The sequence below is a fragment of the Rana temporaria genome, chromosome 4, assembly GCF_905171775.1.
Source record: "Rana temporaria chromosome 4, aRanTem1.1, whole genome shotgun sequence".
Lineage (NCBI taxonomy): Eukaryota > Metazoa > Chordata > Amphibia > Anura > Ranidae > Rana > Rana temporaria.
In genome coordinates this window covers 411512929-411535447 of record NC_053492.1, presented here as the reverse complement: position 1 = coordinate 411535447, position 22519 = coordinate 411512929, and the positions used below count along the sequence as shown (strand labels likewise).

Genomic DNA, 22519 nt, shown 5'->3' with positions numbered 1-22519 from the left:
TCCCATAGTTTGTAGACGCTATAACTTTTGCAAAAAAAACAATCAATATATGCTTATTGGGATTATTTTTAATCAAAAATATGTAGCAGAATAGATATTGGCCTAAATTGATGAAGAAATTAGATTTTTTAATTGGATATGTTTTTTTTGTTTATAGCGTAAAAAACTGCAGAGGTGATCAAATACCACCAAAAGAACGCCCTATTTATGGGGAAAAAAGGACATACATTTTATTTGAATACAGCGTTGCACGACCGTGAAATTGTCAGTTAAAGTAACGCAGTGCCGTATCACAAAAAAATGACCTGTCATGATGGAGGGGGGGGGGTTAACCTTCCGGAGCTGAAGTGGTTAAGGTACCCTTGACAAAAATAAGCATTTAACCCTTGCATTGTGGAGGGAGCCATACTAATATACCCACAGTTCATCCTAAAGTTCCTGGATCTGGAGAACTGTTGTGTCCATTATGAAGAATTCTCACTTTCAAGTTGGATTTCGTATTTTATTTATGTTATGGTGAATTCAAAAGGGAAGTTGGTTTATCTGCCCTACTTATAATTAAATACCACGTTTGGGTGAATCTTCCTTTAAGAAGGTATTCATCTAGTTTTCTACATCATAGATCCTTTATTAACACAAATCTTGATAAATGAAAAGGAATGCAGTGCTCTCACCAAGGGAGTCTCCTGAGTGTAGAAGTAGAGTCCACGATAGGCTGTTGTGTCCTCCAGACAACACTTGGGCAGCAGTCAACATAGGAAAAACCGGCAACTCCATGTCCATATCCAAATGTAAACATATATATGGTTCAAGCCTGTGGGAAATCTGCTGTGGAGGTTAAACATCCACCAGACCTCTCTTTAAAGGGAGGTCTGGTGGATTTTTAACCTCCACAGGCTTGAAACATAGATATGATGTGGATCTTTTCTTAAAATAGCAGTCAAGTTTAGTTGTCTTTTTACATTTTTATCCATCTTTCTACATTCAATTAAGTAGTGTTTGAAACTTGTACATGGATTCTTATAGAATTGTAATTTAAAAATAAAGGGGGAACATATTTCTTTTTTATATCACACCCATCTATTTATATGTGCAAAATATGTCTTTGTAGGCATGTTACAATTCACTATTTTATATGCTAGTGTTAATAATGATATTTGGAAATACATATCATTATTTCCTCTTCTTTGTTCCCTCTTTCTCTCTCTTCTCCTCTTTCTTTCTCTTTCTTTCTTTTTTGCTCTTTTTTTATGTGAACAAAAAGGGAGCGCTAATAATAATGGATCACCTAGAAATAGATAATCAACAATAAGTGACCAGCAATAATAATTCGTTATAAATGGTGAAATGACACAAAGTGAATACAATTAATGATAATAACACTGCAAAAAATATAGTCCATAATAATGCAGACTCCCAAAGGGAGATATCTTGTTCCAACAATGTGAAGGGAAAAAATAGTCCAAAACAGTGAATAAAAACGACAACAAGTGCTTGAAAGATGATTTCACTTAATCAGTACAGGTTTCCACCTCCACCACAAGCAGAAGAAATGCAATCGCCGCAAAAAAAGTGTTTATGGATGGCACCTTACCGCAGGGTGTTGACCACTTTAGTTAAAAAGAGGTCAAATAAGCATTTGTGATAACCACAGATTCCGGAGGAGGCTCTTGATGTCTCGATTAGCATATTCCACATCACATGGAGTAAAGCAGAAGAGAGAAAAAACCGCCATAGAATGATAACGTTTATTTAAAATGCATATATAAGACAAGCAGCGCCAAATGGCCCCTTACTTGAGAAGTGCCTTAACCCGGCACTGAGGCTGGTCGGCGTTGGAAAATGTGTGGAGAGACGGTCCCAAGCTTCAGGAAGCCTGCAGCCAGCGTGCGTTCCACCTCCGAGGAAGAGAGGACCAACGTGACCGGAAGTACGTAGATTGTGCGTGACAAGTGCGCCTCAACGTACGTTTCGTGATTGCCACGTCGTCAGGAAGCGTCACTGGTCACGCACCAAGCCTATAATATAGGTCCTTCAATCTAATAAGTGGGAGGAGTGAGAATTGAAACAGCCTCAGTCCCGGTCCAAGCAACAATAAAATATTTGAACAGCTAAAGGCTAAAAAGGAGGCAGTTTCATAAACAAATGTATAAAAACGTACATCTGAACCCATACGGGAATTTAAATGAATGACAGACCATTACATATAAGTACCATACATAATTGCAAATGCACTAAATAGTTATATAATTACATTTGGTGTAGCATGCTGGTATAATATACGATTATGCAAACATATAAATAATGCCATATTAAAAATTAAAAAAGTTTTATACAATAAAAATAATAATAAAAATGATTTAAAAATAGCAGAAAAAAACCCAGTAAGAAAAATCTGATTAACTATTCATTGGTCAAAAAACATTTTTACTTTTATGATGTTTCTTTTTAGTGGTATATGCTCTTTCTTCCTCTCCTCGTTCCCATCAGCTGGGCAGTCCGACAGATTCATTAGCATGGTTGGATTATTGCTCAAGCGGTGGGTGGGTCTGGTCCCTTCTTATTTACTATATATAGCTTGCTTGTCATTTTTATCTTTGTGCTGTGACCAAGGGGGTGTGCCGAAACGCGTCCGACCTTGTATCTTTTTACATGTACCAATGAATATTTACATTTGGATATGGACATGGAGTTGCTGGATCTTCCTATTCTGACAATTAACACAAATCTATTGTACCATCCAAGATATTGAAACTATAACTGCTGATTTTCCTTTTTTTCTTTGCCGTTGCTGAACATTTTGAATTCCTTTGCAGTTCTTTATTAGAAAATCACATTGTTCAGTAAACCAAACACAAGTTTACTAACCTTTCATTAGCTGTTGTAATGTTTTCTGATATTTCTATGTTTGTGGTAAAAAATTTAGGACTAAGGCAACAATATAAATGTTAAAGCGGAGGTTCACCCTAAAACATGTATATACCATTCCATCCAGCATACTGTCGACATGTACAGTATGCTGTTTTTTTTTTTTTTTCGTTGTACATACCCTCGTATAGCTATTTTCCCCCCAGCTTCTGGGTAGTGGCTCCCGCGGGAGTGGTCGTTCCTATTCAGAAACTAAGTGATTGACGTGATGACAAAAGCTTCCCCCCGGCGCATAATGCGCGTCACCAGTTTCCGAAAGAAGCCGAACGTCGGTGCGTAGGCGCCGTATAGCGCTGTGTAGAGCCGACTCGCAGTTCGGCTTCTTCCGGAAACTGGTGACGCGCATTATGCGCCGTGGGAAAGCTTTTGTCATCACGTCAATCACTTAGTCTCTGAATAGGAAAGCCCACTCCCGCGGGAGGCACTACCCGGAAGCCTGGGGGGAAAATAGCTATACGAGGGTTTGTACAGCGGGGAAAAAAACAGCATACTGTACATGTCGGCAGTATGCTGGATGGAATAGTATATACATGTTTTAGGGTGAACCTCCGCTTTAAATACAGCTATAGTGTAAAAACAAACTGATATAAACTAAAGTGTAGATAGGTTTGCTTACCTTATAGACAACATAAGATGTATTTTCTGGTCTCCTGTAGAGTTTATATGGGCACACCAAAGCCACTGTTTTCTTTTCAGTTTGACGTGTCTTCTGTAGACCTCAAAGCCAGACAGAAACATTGATTTTCTGCTTAATTAAGCAATTCTTTGTAGACTTCTATCAATGTTTGGGACACTATCATGCTGGAATATCTATTTTATTCAGCTCAAGTCTCCTGGAAAAAGGATACAATTGACCAAAATGTCCATTTACAGCCTTCAATTTATTGCTCATTCATTGGTAGCAACATCCCCAAATGTAAATGTGCAGCAAAAAGGAACAGAAATCCTATTGAACTGGTTTAAACAATGACACAAGTAAAACAGTAGAATTTTTGTACTCTATCGCCAGTTGTCTTTCTGTATTAGTACCAGAATCTATTTCACCAGGACATCCCCATTCTCCTCCATTGACATCAATACATTTAAACTTCCCAGTACAAAAGTTTGAAATAAGGTAACGTCCCCTGTCTTTATCATTATATATATATACATAAATGCATACATACATACATATATATATATATATATATATATATATATATATATATATATACTTTTTTCATTTTATTCTGATCTATACCATCTTGTATCACTAGTGAAATAAATGGATGTCAAAAATGACACATACTCTCATCTCTCTCCACATAGCTTTGACCCTTCCTCTCTCATTCTGATTGCCCATGGTGACATTGAACCTTTGTCCTTGTTCAGTTTGATGAAGAGGCATACCCTCGGTTTTCTAGATAAAGTTAAAACATTTATCTGCCTGACTTGATTTGTCTTGCATTGCTAGTGTCACTTTGACATGTATAACCTCATCCCTTTTTTCTTTTCTATACTTGTATATGCTTACAATGTTAAATATACATCTAATGCAAGTCAAAAGCTATGACAAACTAATATTTGTTGGCATTTTTAACTTTAGATGACAGCTGTACTAGCCTTACCTTCAGTCTATCAGGTTACTCTCCCATACTAAAGTGGTTTAAACTGATTGCACCGCACACCGTGAGCTTCTCACAGTGTGCATGAACAGCTGCAGCAATTCAGATAGAGAACACCACATTTTCTGACTGGAGGACATCCAGCATCATCTAGCTATTTTCCCCCACTTTGACCGTCCTTGGCCTGACCCATTAATTTACTAAACTTCAATTATTTCAATCATGGAGGCTGAGCATCACATACAGTATGAGATTTACTGAAAGCAGTTTGCATGGAAATGCAGTCTGCCTAAGAACACCCACCCATTAGGGTATCTTGATACTTAAAGAGGAAGTAAACCCTGATGGGTTTTACTTCCTCTTTGTTTCCCTGCAAAGGTAAAGCATAATGGGCTGCTATGTATCGCATAGTAGCCCATTATGTGTCACTTACCTGAAACCGAAGCCTGCGATATCTCCGCTGTCCCCTGTTCCACGACGCGTCCATCTTTCAACCTCTTCCTTCTGGGTATCGTGGCTCCGGCGTTGTGATTGGCCAGAGCCACGATGACGTCATGCGCGCAGGAGCCGCCTGTCACGGCACAATCTCCCTTAGAAATGACACAATCACCGTTTCTAAAGGTTTCTAAAGTGCGCCTGCGCCGTTGTCTACGGCGCACACACCGTAGACATCGGTGCCTGTCTCTTTTGGAGATATTTTGAGCACCTACAGGTAAGCCTTAATCTAGACTTACCTGTAGGTACAATCATTTGTAAAGTGTTTACAACCACTTTAAATTTGAGAACAGATTTTAGGAAACTAACATTTTATTGTATATAGTATAAAAACATGCATGTCATAAACTGTAGGCAACACAATGTTAGCAGAAACTTTTGATTTGGGCATTGGGGGACCTGTCAACAATATATTTTTGTCATGAGAGGCCAGTCAGCAAACTGGCTTCCAATAGATGGGGCGGCGTATCGTAAATTGGCCGGCGTAAGCCCGTCTAATTCAAAATAGGCTGGTAGGGGGCGTGTTGTCGTAAATGAATCGTGACCCCACGTAAATGACGCGCCTAACGAACGGCGCATGCGCGCGCATGCTCAGTATCACGTTGAATTTACTCCATAAGATACACCAGGCCCAATGCCTGTGACGTGAACTTAACCTACGCACAGCCCCATTCACGTACGACTTACTTAAATGACGTAAAAAGATAAGCTTGCCGATGTCCATACTTTGCATTGGCTGCGCCTCATATAGGATTTTCCTCCGTCTGCAGAATCGGAGCATTGCGGACCCAAATGAGATTGGGTGTTAGCGGATGTTCATCCTTTGACACCCGCTATCTCATAGGGATCAATGTATGTCCCTTTTTCATCCGTAAACGGATGGGTGAAAAAGCGGACGTACGGTCCGCAGGTGTGAAAGGGGCCATAGACTGTCCGATGTGTAGGGAAATGTATAATGTGATTGTTGTAGGAAATAAAGCTTCACATCTACTATCTTGTATATTTATGTACAAAAGAAATTGTGTCAAAACGAAGACAATTTGAGTCATGTGGGGAAATCTGATTGGATGGTTTAAGAATGGCGCAAGGCAGCGTGGTCACTCCATGTAAGTCTTGTTTTTTTTGCAGAAATTTCGGGCACTGTTATTACACTGTAACTATAATACATTTCAGCACCAAGGACATCTCATTTCAAGCTGTCCTATAAGCGGTGGTGTTCTGACAGCTCCAGACTCATCCCAGGGTCATCCCAAACTTCCTTCAGTTTTGGCTCGGTTCGTTGTTTTTCAATTAAGGCATTTCTATCTGCTTGTCACTTTATATTTATATCTTTCCTAACTCTGATTTGCTGCTGTCTTCAATATTCTGGTTTCCTGAAAGTGTTTCCTAAGTTATTTATATATCCAATGTCAGTCATCTATTGGTCACATTAATAGTTCATGTAATATTAGTTCATAAGAAATCTCTTTAATTTGTCTAGTAACTTAAAGCAGAACTGTTGTCAAAAATTGAAAGATAAAAATGAAAAGCTCATTGGAAAGTAAAGTTACAAAACTATCTTTTTCTGCAATTCAGCTTCAAATCAAAGATTTCCCCCCGCAGTAGAGTTTCTTAGCCAGATTCAGAGAGGTTTACGCCGGCGTATCAGTAGATACGCCGTCGTAACTCTGAATCTGCGCCGTCCTAAATTTAAGTGTATTCTCAAATTGAGATACACTTAAATCTAGCTAAGATCCGACGGCGGGCGCCGTCGTATCTTAGCTGTCTATTTAGGCCGGCCGCTAGGGGCGTGTACGCTGATTTACGCCTAGAATGCGTAAATCAGCGAGATACGCCTATTCACGAACGTACGCTTGCCCGTCGCAGTAAAGATACGCCGTTTACGTAAGGCATTTGCAGGCGTAAAGTTAGTCCAACAAAAAGCTGGCCTAGCCAATGTTAAGTATGGACGTCGGTCCCGCGTAGAATTTTGTAATTTTTACGTTGTTTGCGTAAGTCGTCCGTGAATGGGGCTGGGCGTCATTTACGTTCATGTCAAAACCAATAAGTCTTTGCGGCGTAATTTGGAGCATGCGCACTGGGATATGTCCACGGACGGCGTCGGGTCACGATTCATTTGCATAAAACACGCCCACCTCTTCACAATTTGAATTAGGCGCGCTTAGGCCGGCACATTTACGCTACACCGCCGTAACTTAGGACGCAAGTGCTTTGTGAATACAGCACTTGCCTCTCTAACTTACGGCGGCGTAGTGTATATGCGATACACTACGCCTGCCTAACGTTAGGCTCTCGTACCTGAATCTAGCTATCTGTCTTTAGATGTCCTAAGTGTGATGGCCATCACTATTCATCATCACTATTCAAACTAGATGAGAAGAAAAGTAACCGCTCAGATGAACCAAGGAACTTTTACTCACTGGATCCAAACCGTGGGTGCCGGCTTCAGTGCTTATTCATAGCTATGAATAAGCACTGAAGCACAGTGCGAAACGCGTTAGCCTTTTCCTGATTGTTTGCTGTGGCGTGATGTTCTATGACCAGTTTTAATAAAAAGGAACGTTTTTGGAGTGTGGCTGTCCCAGCTTCTACTATTCAAACTACTTTCATCTCAACCCAGGTCATCTTGGACATTCTGCTATGGACAGTGAGAGGAGAAACAGCACAGTTAGCTCATCTCTTTGTCACTCTGACCTCTAGTTCTACCAGAATGTTTTTTGTCAGCTCAGAACTAATTGGTTACTTGTTCTGCTACTTCCTCTCACATGCCAGCCCTGCAACCCAGATAGCAAGAATAACTTGCCACCAATTTGTGGCAGTGTTGAATTGTAAGTCTTGTTAACTTGCTGCACATTTTCACTGGCAAGTTCTACACGTGCCAGTGAAAATCCCATTGAAGAAGTCCTGTGACTAAACTGGTCTGAAAGTGGTTACACGGCATACTACTCTTGTTCCGGAACGTTCAGATTACCTGAACACCGAGTGTGCAGTGTTTTGGAGTGAAGAGGAGAACGAACGGAGCGGGGGGGTGACTCACGGTTAACTCTAGGTCCGCAAAGACCATAATACATCAAGGTTTTACCGCAAGTTTGTCTCTGGTTTGGAGCCCACTGCTCAGTTCATTGTTGAAGTACCTCTATTTGTTTTGATGGATGTAAGTGCAATGTGTGAAGGTTTCTTATGCTGCTTTTAATAAATTAGTTTTGATATACTTCACCATTGAAGCCATTTTATTTTTACATGTGGAGCAATTTAGATTTATTGGAACACTGGTGGAATGGTCTATTACCTTTGGAGACTTTATTCAGCTATGTTGCTGAGCATGTGAGTGCAAGGCATGTCCTATTGGTAAGCGCAATTCCTTAGGTTGTGGAATCACTGAGTACTATGGTGTGGTGGAAGGTTTCAAGCAAGATTTTTTAAGAAGAGTATTTGGACACTTTGGGCCAGATTCTCAAACGAGATACGACGGCGTATCTCCGTATCTCTGAGTTGCGCGGTCGATTCTTAGAATCAGTTACGCATAGATTTCCCGTAGATCCGACTGGCGTAACTGTGTTACACCGTCGTATAGTAACTGCATATTTACGCTGGCCGCTAGGTGGCGCTTCCGTCGAATTCCGTGTTGAGTATGCAAATTAGCTAGATACGCGAATTCACGCACGTAAGCCCGGCTGACGCAGTACATTTACGCCGTTTATGTTAGGCTTTTCCCGGCGTATAGTTACCCCTGCTATATGGTGGCGTAAGTGCGGCATACCAATGTTAAGTATGGCCTTCGTTCCCGCGTCGAGTTTTGAATTTTTTACGTCGTTTGCGTAAGTCGTTCGCAAATAGGGCTGGATGTAATTTACGTTCACGCCGAAAGCATGACGATTTGCCGACGTCATTTGGAGCATGCGCACTGGGATACGTCCACAGACAGCGCATGCGCCATTCATTAAAAACGTAAAAAAGGGGGGTCACTACTATTTTACATAGTACACGCCCCCAACCAGCCTATTTTGAATTAGGCGGGCTTACGCCGGCCCAGTTACACTGCGACGCCGTAAGTTTCAGCGCAAGTTCTATGTAGATACACAACTTGCTGCTCAAACTTACGGCGACGTAGTGTCGTAAGTTCTGAGATACGCTATGCCCGCCTAAAGATAGGCAAAGCTCTCTGAATCTGGCCCTTTAAGCTTAAACACTTGGAATTTAATCACTTATGGACTTAGCTTGTCATTACCTATTTTTTGACCACCGGTTGAACGTTTTGAACATTTGTTTTCATTTATTTAAGTCGTTTTTATTCCTCACATATATTTAATACCATTTAGCATATGTGTGTTATACTTTTTCACAGATTTATTTACACATTTATTTAGGACTGTTCATCTATTGAACACAGCGCTACTATTTTGTTCACTCAAAGTTGTACACTTGCAGAGCACTTGAAGCACAAGTTCTAGGTGACATTTTTCCAATTTGTAGCAAATTTGCGTCTCTAGAAAGAGCAAAGTTGCAGTGGTGAGTCTACAGCAAGAGCTCCGCAAGCCACAGTGACCCCCCCGTGGTGGGATGACTATTGCACAACATAACTGAACCAGAACTTGCAGCAGACTTGCAGAATTTTTGCAAAGAAAGATGTTCTGGAGTCATGTAATGCGGACTTGCTGCAATTGTACAACACACCTGTGAAGCCTGGCAAGTCTAGCAATAGCTCAGCAAGTCATTTTCAAACTTGCCGCACAATTGCTTGCTATCTGGGAAAGAATCTGATAATAGGTTAAGCAGATTAAATGCAAGCAGGCAAGCATTTTTGTGGTCCCTGCTTTCATTTAAAATATATATTTAATGATACATTAAAGGGGTTGTAAACCCTCGTTTTGTTTTTTTAAATAACCAACATGTCTTACTTACCGCCACTGTGCAGTTTGTTTTGCACAGAGTGGCCTCGATCTACCTCTTCTGGGGTCCCCCGGTGGCACTGGTAGCTCCCCCCCACATTGGGTGTCCACATTGGAGAAGTGTTCTTCTTGGTGGACACCTTTGTGGGCACACTTCCGAGTTCTGCTTTTGCGTGTATTCACACAGAAAGCAGGACTCGGCATTGCTCCCGGTGCCAATGTCATTGGATTTGATTGACAGCAGGGGGAGCCAATGGCTGCGCTGCTATCAATCTATCCAATCAGGACATGAGACACCAGTTAGACTTGGTGTTCTTGGACAGCTTTCAGGTAAGTAAAGCCGGGGTCTGGGGGGGCTGCAGTACTATAGAATTTGTTTCACCTCAATGCATAGAATGCATTAAGGTGAAAAACCATGAGGGTTTACAACCCCTTTAATGATCTCAGGACTTCTAGGTTGGAAAGCATTAAAGTGACCCTGATGTGAATATGTAATTGTCAAAACACTTTTCCTTGCAAAATAAGAGAGTAAACTTCCATTTTTTGCTCACTGGGCTGTTGAATGGCACTTATTGAAAAAATATTGGGGGTTATTTACAAAAGGCAAATCCACTTTGCACTACAAGTGCACTGCAAGTGCACTTGAAAGTGCAGTTGCTCTAGATCTGAGGGGTAGATCTGAAATGAGGGGAAGCTCTTCTGATTTTATCATCCAATCATGTGCAAGCTAAAATGCTGTTATTTCCCTTGCATGTCCCCCTCAGATCTACAGTGACTGCACTTCCAAGTGCACTTTCAAGTGCACTTGCAGTGCACTTGTAGTGCAAAGTGGAGTTGACTTTAGTAAATAACCCCCATTGTCCTCTGAAGCCTGTTCAAGAATTGATAGTTCTAGAAGTATCAATCTTTTGCTCCCTGCTCTTTCATTGGTTCCTCCAGACAACACCATGTTACTACAAGACACAATAGAGACAACAAGGTTGTATGGAAGAGCCGTTATGATTGGTGTCTCTTTACCAAGGTGGTGGGGGGGTATGTTTTTTCCCGATATTTATGGTATATAAAATCAGTGTGTTTCACTTAATCTGAAAGTATATCCAGACGGTATAGTGAGTTGGACTTAAAGGTATCCACATGTTTCAATTCCATTAGATATCCAAAGAGTAAGGGGGTTTAGTCCTCGTTTTAGTAGGCACAACCATGTAAAATGATTAGCTTTGAGACTTACTCCAACTCTTCAAAGGCTATTTGATGTCATTCAGCACAACAAAGCCCCTTCGTTCAGAGGGCATTTCTTCCTTTCATCTGTCTGTATATAGAGATAATTATACGCACACATGATGATGCCACCTGAGAGCACGGGATGGATCTGATCAGGTGTTATTTATTTCTGATTATGATTACGCATATGCTCAAAATATTTCCGTAGCTACAGATTGCAGCAGGATTTGTATAACACTCAAATAACCCCAGCTTAATGTAAATATTTCCAGATGCCCTCAATGTTTATTGGCTTTAAAGAGTCCTTATACTATCCAGACCAGATACAGTGACATTAATGTAGAACGCATGGTGGTGTTACAGTAGACATTTGTAGTAGTATAGCAGACGTAGTTGTTTCTGGGATTCTTCATATTTCTGTCAACAAGAATTCAACCACCAGCCAAGTTTTTGCCAAGAGAAGACTAATGGCCACACAAGTACAATATCAATCCAATCAATCAACAGGGCAAGACTGTCAATATTCTGAACAGGTCTAGCAATTATCAATCGTTATTTAATGTTTTGACTGTTTCTTGACAATTTTTGGAGTGGGAACTTCTGACGTTTCTCACTCCAAATTCTGGATAAAGTAATCAATCATTGCTAAATTATCACTGGTAATTTTTATTTACTTTGTTCCCATAAACCATTGTTAGTGAAAGAGATTTAATGATGCACAGTGAAAGTTTTGGATAAACACTAAGGGCCCTTTCAGACGTACGGACAAATGGTACGTTTATTACAAGTCTGTTTACAGACTTGTAATGAAACCCTATGGGATTGCAGACGTTAGCGGATGATGCATCCGCTAACGTCCGCAACCATCCGCGTCCGCAAAGATCCGCTTTTGTGGACGGAAGAAAACCCTATTTTTCTTCCGTCCGGCGGAACGGATCGGATGAATATGGACACACGGTCCGTATTCATCCGATTCCCCATAGGGGAGAGCGGAGGAGAGACAGGGCGGTCTCTGCACTGTGTGGGATCCCCGCTGAGCCGACGGACACACATGGATCGGATCAATTACGGATCCGCTCCGTGTGAAAGAGGCCAAAGGGGGTTGATTTACTAAAACTAGAAAGTGCAAAATCTGGTGCAGCTGTGCATGGTAGCCAATCAGCCAATCAGCTTCTAACCTCAGCTTGTTCAATTAAGCTTTGACCAAAAAACCTGGAAGCTGATTGGTTTCTATGCAGAGCTTCACCAGATTTTGCACTCTCCAGTTTTAAGTAAATCAACCCCTATGTCTCATAAACGGGGACTTTTCTTATGTGTTGCAATTTCCTTGCTTATTCTAGTGCCTGGTAACTGTCACTTTACAGATGTATTGCACCTTCTGTAGAAAGCTACAGTATCAGAAACTAGAGACTGAAAAAAAAATACTTTTTTTTTTTTAAATACAAGCAGTGTAAATACCTTTAGTTGACTTGATACAAACCTCTGACAATCCCCTGTACAGCAGTGTAAAAAATCCTTCTGCATACAGCGCCCCCTCCCCCACCCCCAAATCCTTACCTGAGCCCGATCTTGATCCACGGTTTGCACAAGAGCAGAGGCTCTCTCTGCTCTTTCCCTCCTCATTGGCTCAGACATAGCAACATAAGCCATTGGTTCCTGCTGCTGTCAATCATAACTAGTGGGGAGGGAGCAGGGCCAAGTCAAGCACTGTGTGTCTTCTAGAGGGCAGGGCTCAGGAGTCAGCATCCACAAGTGCCCCTCTAGCAAGAAAGCTTGCTATGGGGCACTCAGCAGGGGGAGGAGCCAGGAGTGCAAGCAGAGGACTCAAGAAGAGGAGAATTTAAACTGCTCTGTGCAAAATCATTGCACAGAACATGTAGGTATGACATGCTATTTTAATAAAAATAATAATTAGCATTTTCACTCACTTTAAAAAAAGTCAGATCACCCTACCTGCTTCAGAGAGCTGTGCTGTGTGGAAGAGCTGTGTATATCTCAGAACTGGGTGGTCAGAAATACTAATCCTATGGTAGGTAAAGCATCTCCTATATAGATTTCATCTATATATTTAGCTGTTGGCCTGAAGTTCAGCTTTAGATTAATTCAGCTCACCTATGGTGAGCTTCTAAAATGTAACATGACTTAGCTTGGCGTTTATCTATGGACTGTTAACCGCTTGCTGACCATATAAATTAGGTATATGGTCATACCTACCTAGTATGTGATCCGGAACTTCTGGCTGTGCACAAGTCAATCAGTGGGTGCCAGCCAATAGATGTCCACCGGCACCCACTGATCGTGAGGAGAAGCACAGTCTATGTAAACAAGGCAGAGCTCTGTTCTGACACAGGGAAAGTGATAAATTCTGTGTTCCTGCAAAGCATGGAAGAAAATCTATTACTTCCCTTAGTAAAAGCAGCACACATAGTAAACACTGGTTAGGCTCACATTTAACCATTTGATCACCCTAGATGTTAACCCCTTTCCAGCCAGTGTCTTTAACACAGTGACAGTGCATATTTTTATCACTGATCACTGTATTAGTGTCACTGGTTCCACAAAGTGTCAGACTGTCTGCCACAATATCGCAGTCCTGCTAAAAGTAGCTAATCGACACTTTTACTAGGATAAAAAATAAATAAATTCTAATTCCAGTAAATATCCCATAGTTTGTAGACGCTATAACTTTTATGCAAACCAATCAATATACGCTTATCGGGATTTTTTTACCAAAAATATGTCGCAGAATACATATTGGCCGTAATTTATGAAGACTTTTTTTTATTGGATATGTTTTATAGCAGAAAGTAAAAAATATTGTTATTATTTTTTTCATAATTGTTGGTTACATTTTTGTTTATAGCGCAAAAAAAGCGCGACGCCACAGCAGCCCCTAAGACGCTGGAGGGATGATTTTACATTTCCCTCTATGGAGATGGTTCACATCTCCACGCCGAACACCGAACGCCGTACGCCTGCCGCCTGAAAACAAGTCTCGGACCTTTTTTTCAGGCGGCTTTCGGCATAGGAGATGTGGACCTGGGGGTAAGCTGCATTCACATTCGCGGCGTTTTGTCGCCGCAAATCACGGTACAAAACGCCGCAATTTTTCGCCGCAATTTGCGGGACATAACGCCGCGATTAGTTACGCCAAGGTGTGAATGCAGCCTTAAAGTAATGCAGTGCCGTATCGCAAAAAAAAAATCCTGGTCATGAAGGGGAGGAAATCTTCCAAGGGTCAAGTGGTTATTATTATAATTGCATTCACGTGTTGCCTAAATTGTTTTGGTATCAACTATCTGTTGAAGAAATTGAGCAATCTGGTGGTATACTTTTTTATTTTTTTACCTGAGAGCAGCAGGCGTAGCTGATTGCCCATGCTGCTAACCCAAAATACTGAACAAAAGGGGGAATCAAGTGCTAGACTGGTTCCTCCTAGACACTCATCCGCATTGACCTTAAATAAATCAAATGTGTATAGAAATTCCTTCCACTATGTGCATATACAGCATTATTTCATAGGTTTTCCAACTACAGCAGAAAATAATTCTAGGTGATCCTCTCACCATCTATCTACATACAGTACCTTCTGTCCATCACCCCACTAGTTCTGCAGTCTCCACCCCACATAGCCATATCAATCATTTATTGTTCATGGTTACATTCTCAATTTATTAAAGTGTACACAAGAATAAGGATCTTTTTTTATAGCCATGTGACTGCAATTCACAAAGTAGCCCAATATGTGTCACTTTCCTGAAACCGAAGCCTGCGATATCACCGCTGACCCCTGTGCGGGAAACATATATTCTTCACCCCTCTTCTTTCCTGGGTCCCGAACTCCGGCTCTGTAACCTCCTTTAGAAATGGCATGATCTGCGTTTCTAAAGTGCGCCAGCACTGTTGACTACGGCGCCTGCGCCGTAGACATCGGAGCACATCTTAATTGCAAATATCTCCTAAACCGTGGATGTTTAGGAGATATTTCCAGTTCCTACAGGTAAGCCATAATCTAGGCTTACATGTAGGTAAAAGTGCTTGTACAGGTTGCAAACCACTTTAAGGCTTCACTAAAAGATAAGTTTTCAGGAATCGCCTGAAGCCAGCCAGAGTAGGAGATAGCCGGACATAGATCGATTTATTTAAATAATTTAGGAGCACATCAAAACTGAATATAAATAAGAGCAATGGAATTGGATTTTGCCACTTTCTCCTTCTCATCACAAGACCCTCCCCATATCTCTTATATCAGGTGAAGGGTTAGTGTGGAGCATAGTAACACCAACAATTTTGTCTGATGCAGTGCATATCAAGGCATGTAAGTTGAGGCTTGGCAATCTTTAAATTTTATTATAGGCCACATCTATTCAAAAGGTATTCATCTTGTGGAAATGATCTCTTCTTAGGTACCAAGCAAGGGCTTGCCATAGACTTGTATTTGTCAATTCTCTTACGCTTTTACTTTTGTTTTCGTAACTAGAAAAAATCAAATTATTTCCTCCTATCCAGCCACTTTTCAGTAAATTAAACCAAGATTTATTCAAAAGTGCATAGTTAAATGGTAAGAGTATGATTTAAATGAAGGCGTTTCTCTTCAGGGCACCGGGTAAATAGGTTACATTTATCTTCTGTCACCTAAAGAAATTCTTGTTCACAGAAGCTGATAGTTATTAAATGTCCTCCGAACACCCAACAGTCTATTGAATTAGCTTTGCTTTATTTGTATGCAAGGACATTGCTTTGAGTGTGATACTAAATTCAAATAGTTTTTATTGTGTGTAGCGTCTTTTATACTTACTTATGAAACATTATATAACAAATGAATGTTGCATTAATTTATTCATCTGCCGCTACACAATACAAAAGTGGATCAGGTATCAAAACCAATATTATTCTGATTCTATATAAGGAATACTATATGCTCCAGTAAGTATTCCCATTAACTGCAATTGAAGGTTTCACCTGAAATCACAAAATAATTATGTCAGATTTCTTTTGTCTATATGTGGCAGTGGTTGAGTAAGAATGCTAGAAGGTATTAGTAATGAGAAATCCAATTTCTAATAACTTTGCCATTGTAAATAATACAATTCTAACATTTCTAAAGCAGTTTTCACAGTAAAGGCCTCTAGTGAAAATATATTTATTTTTTGTCAATTGTATTGCTTATGCTTTACTAGTAATGCAAGTTGTTGGTTTGTGGCATTTGCACTCTGGATACTGATGTGGGGAGGTAGAATTTAGCCTTTACCAGTTAGTTCACTGGCTTTTATTAACGTGGCAGTAAACTCTGTTACACCACTTATACCTACAGCTAAACCTCTAAGGCCTCGTACACACGACAGAGTTTCTCGACAAAAACCAGCTGGGAGATATTTTTTTGCCAAGGAAACCGGTCTTGTGTACATTTTCGTCCAGGAAACTGTAGAGAAACTCGACGAGCCAAAAAGAGAGCATGTTCTCTATTTCCTTGACGGGAATGGAGAAAATTGGCTTGTCGAGCTTCTCGACGGCTTCACAAGGAACTCGACGAGCAAAACGATGTGTTTCGCCCATCGAGTTCCTCGGTCGTGTGTACGAGGCTTCAGGCTTTCCTCTAGGTATTGTGAATATCTCCTAAACTTGCACTGTTTAGGAGATATTTAGAGTGCATGCAGCCGGAGACATCACTGGAGCATGCACTCCGAAGGTCTGGCTTACAGTACCGGACATTCAGAGCCACACACATGCGCGGAAGTGACATCATCACGTCCCTGGCCAGTCACGTAGCTGGAGACTGCAAACCCCTGAAGGAAGACCGGGGTATGATGTCAGCCCTCTCAGTGGTGATAGCGCGGAAATGGAGGACTCTTTACTTTTCTGTAAAGCCGCACATTGTGTGAAATTCACTCATTGGATGGCTTTGCCATTCCCAGCCTGTTCAACAAGTCAATCATTCAATTAACTTTTGTTGAAGGAACCTGCTGGAAAATATTGGGCTGGACAGTGGTTACATCCAGTCAGTTGCAATCAGTTCAGTTATTTTGTCAGCTAGTGGGCAGGGCTGTCAAAATACAATAGGCATAGTAGGAGATTTGCTCTATAGCATTTTATTATATTTAATTATTTATTTTTGTTCAGTCTGCAGATAAAAATAATATCCAGTTTAACCCAGTGTTTCTTAAACTATAGTTTGGGATATACATTCTGGGCTGTGGAGGTGTTTCAAGATGCATGTTTAGTAAATATACTCAAGTCTTTTTTTGGGTTCTAGTACAGTAACCTTTGGTTTTTTTTGCAGTGCTTGGATTAAAAAGATTTAAGATCACCCACTGACACATGAATTATAAACCTTTCCCAAACCTTATCATTTAAAGTTGAACTCCAGGTTAAAATAAATTACATTTAGAATTGCAGTGGGACTTCCCCTGCACTGCAATGGTTAAATGCCCAATTGGTCTAGGGGACACATAAACAGTAGTTTTACTTACCTTATCCCTCATTCCCTTGGAAGCTGGTGCTTTTCCCTTCTCTGCGATGCTCTTGGTTGTGGGTAGGCCCATGGAGTCAGGACTGCTGTTCCTGCAGTGTACTTAATGACATCATAGTGCCTGGGACTGATGGTGGGGCAAAGAAAGGTGGCTTCAAGAGACCAGTTGTTCACCAGGAAGGAAACCTGTGGGAGCAAGGGGCAAGGTGAGTAAAATATATTTTTATGTTATCCCTCGAAAAAAAATATGTCATTTACCTCTTGCATTGCGGGGGGATGGGAGCCCACTAGAGGGGTAACTTTTGATTCTACCTAGAGTTTAGCTTTAAACTAACCCTTAAAAGGGTTGTAAAAGCAAACTTTTTTTTATCTTAATGCATTCTATTTGTTAAGACAAAAAGCCTTCTGTGTGAAGCAACAACCCTTAACCCCCCTATTACTTACCTGAGGTCCCTCTCTATCCAGCAATGTCCATGAGTGTCTCAGCCATTGAGATTCTCCTTCCTGATTGGCTGGGACACAGCAGCTACGCCCATGACTACTTCTGCTGTCATTCAAAGTCAGCTAGCCAATCAGGGGATAGAGGGCGCTGGGCCAGGTTGGAGCTTTGTGTCTGCATGGACACAGGGAGCTGTGACTCAGGTCAGGTGCCCCCATAGCAAGCTGCTTGCTGTGGGGACACTGAACATGACGGAGGGGCCAGGATCACATAACAGGGACCTAATCATCTAATCATATTTGAGGAATTTGAAAAGACAGAGCTTCTTCACATGACTGCATGTTTTAAGTGAATATTTTATCTTAAGTTCCCATGTAATAAATAAGACCTCAAACCACTTCACTTCACTGTACTTCACTTTACTTCACTTTACTTTATTTATATTATCATCGTGCTAATTACAAATATACATAGGTTTTGTTTGATACTAATGTATATTCAGCTAACACATGATATTTTTAATGGGCATTTCATTTTTGTTTGTGGTTAGTCAAATGTAGGATGGTTGTTTTGTAATGTGCTGCATTTATACTGTAAATACGTTTTGTTTTTTACACAGAAGTGGAAGAAAAAAATATACATTCACCTCCTTCAAAGAAAAGTAAAGCCAAGAAAGATGAGTCTACTAATAGTAAGTATTTTTTTTTTTAATAATAAATATAATGTACTTACAGTTATTTATGCATTAATGGCACTCTCTTCCAACCTCCACAACTTTATTTATGTTGCTGGAGTGTGTAATTAACCACTTCAGTTTCTGGTATACCCCTATGGACCATAGCATTTTTTATATTTGCATATGAGCTTGTTTATTTGGCAATCATCTTGTCATTATTTAGAAAAGAAAGTAAACATACATTATTATTTTTAAAGAAAGGAAATAGGCTATTGGCAATATTGTCTAGCAAACATTATTTTATTTTATATGAAATGCCTAGGCTAAAAAATGTAAAAATGGGGGGGGGGGGGAACATATATTTTTTTGAATATATGTTATTTTCTAAAAGTTAGAATGCCAGAGTTCCCTGCAGTTTAGAAGATACATTAGACTGTACTATGTTAACTGTTAATACTTGGTTGAATAGAAGAGAATGCCTTGGTGAGTGGCACCCACACATTTGTTCTGCTTACATAGAAGAACTCTGCTCCATATGATAATTGTTTACAAGAGAAGAAACCCTGTTCTTCATTATGTTGGTCTTCGATCATCTTGGAAAATGTGTTTCTCATTACTTGAAGATAGTGGTACACATTTATTCCAAGTCAGGAAAATGGTTGCTCTTTTCTCAAAAAAACCTGGGGCCAGATTCACATAGAATCTGGCTGCGCTGCGGCGGCGTAACGTATGCCATTTACGTTACACCGCTGCAAGTTTACAGCGTAAGTGCCTGATTCACAAAGCACTTGCCTGTAAACTTGCGGCGGCGTAGCGTAAATCCGCCCGGCGCAAGCCCGTCTAATTCAAATAGGGCGGGCACCATTTAAATTAGGCGCGTTCCTGCGCCGAACGTACTGCGCATGCTCCGTCCGTAAAATTACCCGACGTGCATTGCGCTAAATGACGTCGCAAGGACGTCATTGGTTTCGACGTTAACGTAAATGGCGTCCAGCGCCATTCACGGACGACTTACGCAAACAACGTGAATTTTCTAATTTTGAAGCGGGAACAACGGCCATACTTAACATTGGCTAGACCACCTAGAGGGCAGCCTTAGTTTTACGCCGCGTATCTCGACGGAAACAACGTAAATTTAGAGCGACGGGCAAAGCGTACGTTCGTGAATCGGCGTAACTAGTCATTTGCATATTCTACGCCGACCGCAATGGAATCGCCACCTAGCGGCCGGCCTAGAATTGCAGCCAAAGATCCGACGGTGTAAGTCAATTACACCTGTCGGATCTTTGTGAGATACGGCGTCGTATCTCTTTTGTGAATCTGGCCCCAAGTGTCTTCTTTGGAAAGAAGCTGCTAATAATGCTTTAAAACTTCAAAAGTTAGATTTTACAAATGGTACCTGCAGATATGGGAGAAAATGCTTGATATATTGGTTTCCTTGATGTATTGAATTCAGAATTTCCTTTGAATTAACATGTGACAAATCGTAATTCTTAAAAAAAATATATATATATATTTGTTTGTTTTTTCAGTTTTATTAATTGTGTATGCGCAAGATAGTAAAAACTGCCTTTATTGGGGATGGCAAAGTAGAAGATGTGCTTATACCATATATCCAATTCACTAAAATGTGCTGGAGCATGCACCTTCAGGCCTCAGATCAGCCCCTATTCTGGGATCTTCAAACCTCAGACTATTCCCAATGCATGCACCAGATCTCGGATCAGCCCCAATTGAATCACTGTCAGAACTCAGATCAGCCTAAAACCTTGCACCTTTGACCTCAGATCAGCCACAGTGTATGCACCCTCATACCTCAGATAAAATAAGCCCCCCCAATGTATGCAATTCCAGACCACAGATGCAGCCACAATGCATGCACCTTCAGACTTCAGGTCAGTCCAAAGAGAAGGATTAGTGCCGTCATGTGAGTGGACGTTAGGGAGGTGAATGAATCAGGCCATGGGTCAGGCTTTGTAATTGTGCTGTCAGTATATATGTAAATGTCAAATTGTTTTATGAAAGAAAGCACATCTACAGTACATAATGCATCTACTGATATTTATTTTAAAAAAGCCCAGTTGTAATATTCTTATTTCTTCCTACACATTTTCTGAAAAAATGTAAAGGGCATTTGGGCAGAAGGATGAGATGTGAGGTGTTGCTTATGGTAACCAGACATTTCCTCTCATGTCCTGATCTGAGTGCAGGAGGAGCGGCAGCCAGTGCCACTGAACAAGGCTTGTGGGACCCTGAGGTTGAGACAGTAGCTACAGAAGCACGGTGACACAGGAGTGCCTAAGATCAGTCCAGTCTTTGGTATGGCTGGATGTTCGTGGCTGGTGATGCAACAGGCAGACCAGCAGGGCTATGTAGATCAGAGCTGTGGCAGGCTGGATCGCAGAAGAGACAGGAACTGGTGTGATTTGCAGAGCAGAATTGCAGCAGGCAAAGAAACAGATGCAGAGTCAGGCAGGCCGGGTCAGTAGCGTTCAGGTGGATCAGGCAGAGCAGTAGGCAGAAGAGAAGTCCAAAACAAGCCGAAGTTAGGGTATCAAGCAGATAAGGTTAGTGAGAGCAAGCCAGGTTCAAGATCAGAAGTCAGCACAGGTAACAGGGTTCAGACACACATAAGCTGCAGTCCAAACAGCAAGGAGGCTTTGATGCACTCACTTTAAATAGCCCATTTGGCGCCAAAGTTGGTGACAGGTGCACGTGTGCACGTGCGCTTGTGCGCGCACGCTGACGCGCCATGAATGGGCGTGTTTGGCATGCAATTCCTGCTGGATGGCTATGCCTTTCCTGACAGTTAATCTAGTTGTGTGTATGTTTCACATTTTTAGACATTTCATTCTTCTCTGCTGTAAACCCTCCATAGATTGAAGTTTTTTCTTATCATTGACCGCTGCATGCAGTTATTACAGTAAATATCAAAAATTATACTGACGTGACCCACTTCAAATTTGCTTTTTCCCTCCAACTGGCACACATTGATAATTGGTAGTAAGGGTACACTTAGTTCTAAAATTACTAAAAATTTTACAGTAAGAGCATATTTGTTTTTTGTTTTTGTAAAAGCCACCTACAAACAAATGTGAATTTAATCAATATAATAACTTACAGTCTGTTTTAAATGATAAAGTCAAATCAGATTTATACAAAGGTGTACCTGATCAGCTGAACATCCTTGATAGTTACACTCAGCCCTGTGTGACATTAAGGAAAATATATTTAGGTTGTTTCAGCCAGCATAGCGAGCCAAAAACCTTTTACTGAAACCGATGGAATATATTAGTTATAAATGATTGCATGGCTAAACAGAAAGCCAAAGATAAATTAGTTACCACCTCTTTGCTCAACATTTTCTAGTTTCTGCTTTGCATAATTATAATTGCCTTACTTTCAGTATTGTTAAAATACATATTTAATCCTTTTAAATTGTTTAAGAAACTCACAGATTAGTGACCTTTGAAAAGTTTATCACACCATTACACAACTTTTGTCTTATTTAGATATTTTTTTTTTATATAAAGGGAAGTAACATTAAATAGCATATAACTTTAATAATATAATAATTTATAATAAATGCTTCTGGCATGTGACATAGCACCATTGCTGCATTAACTGCTAAATTACTAGTTCTGAACATGTATTTCTAGCTGATTGCTAATTTTTCAGTTGTAGGAAAGATAACATTTTGTAAGACTTGACAACATAGTCATAATCAGGAGTTGATTGTTGAAAAGAATTTCAGATCTCAAGCTGTATCTTTCAATGCCCATCACTGAAAAATTACCA

At 40.6% G+C, this 22519-nt stretch overlaps 1 protein-coding gene across 3 annotated transcripts in view; it reads left to right on the top strand.

Moving 5' to 3' along the window:
- The window catches only part of MACROD2 (mono-ADP ribosylhydrolase 2), a 3190351-nt gene that overhangs the window by 2969739 nt on the left and 198093 nt on the right, over positions 1 to 22519 (top strand). For all 3 annotated transcript variants that reach the window (XM_040351278.1, XM_040351279.1, XM_040351277.1), the window contains exon 10: positions 18665 to 18736. In XM_040351278.1, coding sequence (XP_040207212.1) covers positions 18665 to 18736 — 72 coding nt within the window. The remainder of the gene's footprint in view (positions 1 to 18664; positions 18737 to 22519) is intronic.